The 7,500-nt window shown below is 34.9% G+C and overlaps 1 protein-coding gene across 1 annotated transcript in view; it reads right to left on the bottom strand.

Annotated features, from left to right (window-relative positions):
- The window catches only part of LOC115189784 (cGMP-specific 3',5'-cyclic phosphodiesterase-like), an 18,087-nt gene extending 10,938 nt beyond the window's left edge, over positions 1 to 7,149 (bottom strand). Inside the window, exon 1 of the mRNA XM_029748302.1 lies at positions 7,057 to 7,149. Coding sequence (XP_029604162.1) covers positions 7,057 to 7,103 — 47 coding nt within the window. The 5' untranslated portion in view covers positions 7,104 to 7,149. The remainder of the gene's footprint in view (positions 1 to 7,056) is intronic.
- Between the last annotated feature and the right edge of the window lie 351 nt (positions 7,150 to 7,500).

The raw sequence follows: 7,500 nt of genomic DNA, 5'->3' as shown, positions 1-7,500 counted from the left end.
CTCCAGGACCTCTATACCAGGCGGTGTCCGAGATGGTTAATCACATGGTAAACTGGGGCAGAGCTCCCTGCCCTCCAGGACCTCTATACCAGGCGGTGTCCGAGATGGTTAATCACATGGTAAACTGGGGCAGAGCTCCCTGCCCTCCAGGACCTCTATACCAGGCGGTGTCCGAGATGTATAATCACATGGTAAACTGGGGCAGAGCTCCCTGCCTTCCAGGACCTCTATACCAGGCGGTGTCAGAGATGTATAATCACATGGTAAACTGGGGCAGAGCTCCCTGCCCTCCAGGACCTCCATACCAGGCGGTGTCAGAGATGTATAATCACATGGTAAACTGGGGCAGAGCTCCCTGCCCTCCAGGACCTCTATACCAGGCGGTGTCCGAGATGTATAATCACATGGTAAACTGGGGCAGAGCTCCCTGCCCTCCAGGACCTCTATAGCAGGCGGTGTCCGAGACGTATAATCACATGGTAAACTGGGGCAGAGCTCCCTGCCCTCCAGGACCTCTATACCAGGCGGTGTCAGAGATGTATAATCACATGGTAAACTGGGGCAGAGCTCCCTGCCCTCCAGGACCACTATAGCAGGCGGTGTCAGAGGAAGGCCCTAAAAATGGTCAAAGACTCCAGCCACCGTAGTCACTGCTGGTTCTCTCTGCTACAGCACGCAACAGGACCCTGGACAGGCTTCTACCCCCAAGTCATAAAACTGCTAAACAGCTAGTTAAACTAAACAGCGACCCAGGCAATCTGCACTGACCCCTGACCCCTCTCATCACGTATACTGCTGTTACTGTCTATTATCTATCCTTTACCCCTACCTACAGTATACTGCTGTTACTGTATTATCTATCCTTTACCCCTACCTACAGTATACTGCTGTTACTGTCTATTATCTATCCTTTACCCCTACCTACAGTATACTGCTGTTACTGTCTATTATCTATCCTTTACCCCTACCTACAGTATACTGCTGTTACGGTCTATTATCTATCCTTTACCCCTACCTACAGTATACTGCTGTTACTGTCTATTATCTATCCTGTACCCCTACATATATGCGACAGTTCAAAAGTTGGGGGTCACTTAGAAATGTCTGTGTTTTTTTAAAGAAAAGCACAACATTTTGTCCATTAAAATAACATCAAATTGATCAGAAATACAGTGTAGACATTGTTAATGTTGTAAATGACTATTGTAGCTGGAAACTGAGGATTTTTAATGGAATATCTACATAGGTGTACAGAGGCCCATTATCAGCAACCATCACTCCTGTGTTCCAATGGCACGTTGTTAGCTAATCCAAGTTTATAATTTTAAAAGGCTAATTGATCATTAGAAAAACCCTTTTGAAATGATGTTAGCACAGCTGAAAACTGTTGTTCTGATTAAAGAAGCAATAAAACTGGCCTGTAGACTAGTTGAGTATCTGGAGCATCAGCATTTGTGGGTTCGATTACAGGCTCAAAATGGCCAGAAACAAAGAACTTTCTTCTGAAACTCGTCAGTCTATTCTTGTTCTGAGAAATGAAGGCTATTCCATGTGAGAACTTACCAATAAACTGAAGATCTCGTACAACGCTGTGTACTACTCCCTTCACAGAACAGCACAAACTGGCCCTAACCAGAATAGAAAGAGGGGTGGGAGGCCCCGGTGCACAACTGAGCAAGAGGACAAGTACATTAGAGTGTCTAGTTTGAGAAAACAGACGCCTCACAAAGTCCTCAACTGGCAGCTTTCATTAAATATTACCCACAAACCACCAGTCTCAACGTCAACAGTGAAGAAGCGACTCCGGGATTCAGGCCTTCTAGGCAGAGTTGCAATAGAAAAAGCCATTTCTCAGACTGGCCAATAAAAAGAAGAGATTAAGACGGGCAAAAGAACACAGTCACTGGACAGAGGAAGATTGGAAAAAAAGTGTTATGGTCTAATGCCTTCCATCAAAATGATGGTCGGTCCAAGCAAGCACAGGTTACACCTGAAGCACGAGGCAGCGAGTGGTGAACTTCATCAACAACTATACAGAGGATAATGCAATAGTATTACCAGGACTCTCCTGGATGCGGATCCAAGGCCTCAAATCTGCTTGGCAAATAGCTGCTTGGCAAATAGCAGTTAACCCACTCTTCCCTACTGGGGAACAGTGGGTTAACTGCCTTGTTCAGGGGGCAGAACGACAGATTTTTTACCTTGTCAGCTCAGGGATTCGATCCAGCAACCTTTCGGTTACTGGCCCAACGCTCTAACCACTAGGCTACCTGTCGCTAGGCTACCTGTCGCTAGGCTACCTGTCGCTAGGCTACCTGTCGCTAGGCTACCTGTCGCTAGGCTACCTGTCGCTAGGCTACCTGTCGCTAGGCTACCTGTCGCTAGGCTACCTGTCGCTAGGCTACCTGTCGCCCAATATCTAGTAAAGTATACATACTCCATATAGACAGCATATAAGTAGTTATAATAAAGTATACATACTCCATATAGACAGCATATAAGTAGTTATATAGTAAAGTATACATACTCTATATAGACAGCATATACGTAGATATATAGTATAGTATACATACTCCATATAGACAGCATATACGTAGATATATAGTAAAGTATACATACTCTATATAGACAGCATATACGTAGATATATAGTAAAGTATACATACTCCATATAGACAGCATATACGTAGATATATAGTAAAGTATACATACTCCATATAGAAGCATATACGTAGATATATAGTAAAGTATACATACTCCATATAGACAACATATACGTAGATATATAGTATAGTATACATACTCTATATAGACAACATATACGTAGATATATAGTAAAGTATACATACTCCATATAGACAGCATATACGTAGATATATAGTATAGTATACATACTCTATATAGACAACATATACGTAGATATATAGTAAAGTATACATACTCCATATAGACAGCATATACGTAGATATATAGTATAGTATACATACTCTATATAGACAACATATACGTAGATATATAGTAAAGTATACATACTCCATATAGACAACATATACGTAGATATATAGTAAAGTATACATACTCCATATAGACAGCATATACGTAGATATATAGTAAATTATACATACTCTATAAAGACAGCATATACGTAGATATATAGTATAGTATACATACTCTATATAGACAACATATACGTAGATATATAGTAAAGTATACATACTCTATATAGACAACATATACGTAGATATATAGTAAAGTATACATACTCCATATAGACAACATATACGTAGATATATAGTAAAGTATACATACTCCATATAGACAGCATATACGTAGATATATAGTAAAGTATACATACTCCATATAGACAACATATACGTAGATATATAGTATAGTATACATACTCCATATAGACAGCATATACGTAGATATATAGTAAAGTATACATACTCCATATAGACAGCATATACGTAGATATATAGTATAGTATACATACTCCATATAGACAGCATATACGTAGATATATAGTAAAGTATACATACTCCATATAGACAACATATACGTAGATATATAGTATAGTATACATACTCTATATAGACAACATATACGTAGATATATAGTATAGTATACATACTCCATATAGACAGCATATACGTAGATATATAGTAAAGTATACATACTCCATATAGACAGCTTATACGTAGATATATAGTATAGTATACATACTCCATATAGACAGCATATACGTATATATATATAGTATAGTATACATACTCCATATAGACAGCATATACGTAGACATATAGTAAAGTATACATACTCCATATAGACAGCATATACGTAGATATATAGTAAAGTATACATACTCCATATAGAAGCATATACATAGATATATAGTAAAGTATACATACTCCATATAGACAACATATACGTAGATATATAGTATAGTATACATACTCTATATAGACAACATATACGTAGATATATAGTAAAGTATACATACTCCATATAGACAGCATATACGTAGATATATAGTATAGTATACATACTCTATATAGACAACATATACGTAGATATATAGTAAAGTATACATACTCCATATAGACAGCATATACGTAGATATATAGTATAGTATACATACTCTATATAGACAACATATACGTAGATATATAGTAAAGTATACATACTCCATATAGACAGCATATACGTAGATATATAGTATAGTATACATACTCTATATAGACAACATATACGTAGATATATAGTAAAGTATACATACTCCATATAGACAGCATATACGTAGATATATAGTAAAGTATACATACTCTATATAGACAGCATATACGTAGATATATAGTATAGTATACATACTCTATATAGACAACATATACGTAGATATATAGTAAAGTATACATACTCCATATAGACAACATATACGTAGATATATAGTAAAGTATACATACTCCATATAGACAACATATACGTAGATATATAGTAAAGTATACATACTCCATATAGACCGCATATACGTAGATATATAGTAAAGTATACATACTCCATATAGACAACATATACGTAGATATATAGTAAAGTATACATACTCCATATAGACCGCATATACGTAGATATATAGTAAAGTATACATACTCCATATAGACAACATATACGTAGATATATAGTAAAGTATACATACTCCATATAGACAACATATAAGTAGATATATAGTATAGTATACATACTCCATATAGACAACATATACGTAGATATATAGTAAAGTATACATACTCTATATAGACAACATATACGTAGATATATAGTAAAGTATACATACTCCATATAGACAGCATATACGTAGATATATAGTAAAGTATACATACTCTATATAGACAGCATATACGTAGATATATAGTATAGTATACATACTCCATATAGACAGCATATACGTAGATATATAGTAAAGTATACATACTCCATATAGACAGCATATACGTAGATATATAGTATAGTATACATACTCCATATAGACAGCATATACGTAGATATATAGTAAAGTATACATACTCTATATAGACAACATATACGTAGATATATAGTATAGTATACATACTCCATATAGACAACATATACGTAGATATATAGTAAAGTATACATACTCCATATAGACAGCATATACGTAGATATATAGTAAAGTATACATACTCCATATAGACAGCATATACGTAGATATATAGTAAAGTATACATACTCCATATAGACAGCATATACGTAGATATATAGTAAAGTATACATACTCCATATAGACAGCATATACGTAGATATATAGTAAAGTATACATACTCCATATAGACAGCATATACGTAGATATATAGTAAAGTATACATACTCCATATAGACAGCATATACGTAGATATATAGTAAAGTATACATACTCCATATAGACAGCATATACGTAGATATATAGTAAAGTATACATACTCCATATAGACAGCATATACGTAGATATATAGTAAAGTATACATACTCCATATAGACAGCATATACGTAGTATATAGTAAAGTACATACTCCATATAGACAGCATATACGTAGATATATAGTAAGTATACATACTCCATATATACAGCATATACGTAGATATATAGTAAGTATACATACTCCATATAGACAACATATACGTAGATATATAGTAGTATACATACTCCATATAGACAATACGTAGATATAGTATAGTACATACTCCATATAGACACATATACGTAGATATATAGTATAGTACATACTCCATATAGACAGCATATACGTAGATATATAGTATAGTATACATACTCCATATAGACAGCATATACGTAGATATATAGTATAGTACTATCCATATAGACAACATATACGTAGATATATAGTATAGTATACATACTCCATATAGACACATATACGTAGATATATAGTATAGTATACATACTCCATATAGACAGACATATACGTAGATATATAGTATAGTATCATACCATATAGACAACATATACGTAGATATATAGTAAAGTATACATACTCTATATAGACAACATATACGTAGATATATAGTATAGTATACATACTCCATATAGACAGCATATACGTAGATATATAGTATAGTATACATACTCCATATAGACAACATATACGTAGATATATAGTAAAGTATACATACTCTATATAGACAACATATACGTAGATATATAGTATAGTATACATACTCCATATAGACAGCATATACGTAGATATATAGTATAGTATACATACTCCATATAGACAGCATATACGTAGATATATAGTATAGTATACATACTCCATATAGACAACATATACGTAGATATATAGTAAAGTATACATACTCTATATAGACAACATATACGTAGATATATAGTATAGTATACATACTCCATATAGACAGCATATACGTAGATATATAGTATAGTATACATACTCCATATAGACAACATATACGTAGATATATAGTAAAGTATACATACTCTATATAGACAACATATACGTAGATATATAGTATAGTATACATACTCCATATAGACAGCATATACGTAGATATATAGTATAGTATACATACTCCATATAGACAGCATATACGTAGATATATAGTATAGTATACATACTCCATATAGACAGCATATACGTAGATATATAGTATAGTATACATACTCCATATAGACAGCATATACGTAGATATATAGTATAGTATACATACTCCATATAGACAGCATATACGTAGATATATAGCATAGTATACATACTCCATATAGACAGCATATACGTAGATATATAGTATAGTATACATACTCCATATAGACAGCATATACGTAGATATATAGTATAGTATACATACTCCATATAGACAGCATATACGTAGATATATAGTATAGTATACATACTCTATATAGACAGCATATACGTAGATATATAGTATAGTATACATACTCCATATAGACAACATATACGTAGATATATAGTAAAGTATACATACTCCATATAGACAGCATATACGTAGATATATAGTAAAGTATACATACTCCATATAGACAGCCAGGTCCGTAGCCAGGATAGCTTTCTCTATCATGGGTAACACTGTCCTGTAGTCATCAGGACACAGACCACTGAGGATCTGACTGCCCTGGGGGGGACAGAGACAGAGACAGAGACAGAGAGAGACAGAGACAGACAGAGAGAGAGAGAGAGAGAGAGAGAGAGAGAGAAAAGAGAGAGAGAGAGAGAGAAAAGAGAGAGGGAGAGAGAGAGAAAAGAGAGAGAGAGAGAGAGAGAAAAGAGAGAGAGGATGAGTGAGTCAATGACGGATGAAGAAATGGATGATCAAAAGAATGGAAAGATGGATGGAGGGAGGGAGGGAGGGAGGGAGAGAGGGAGGGAGAGAGAGAGAGAGGGAGGGAGGGATGGAGAGAGGGAGGGAGAGATGGAGAGGGAGGGAGGGAGGGAGGGGGAGAGGAGGGATGTAGGGA

The sequence above is a fragment of the Salmo trutta genome, unplaced genomic scaffold (assembly GCF_901001165.1).
Source record: "Salmo trutta unplaced genomic scaffold, fSalTru1.1, whole genome shotgun sequence".
In the NCBI taxonomy this organism is placed as follows: domain Eukaryota; kingdom Metazoa; phylum Chordata; class Actinopteri; order Salmoniformes; family Salmonidae; genus Salmo; species Salmo trutta.
This window is presented reverse-complemented; position numbering and strand designations above follow the sequence as displayed.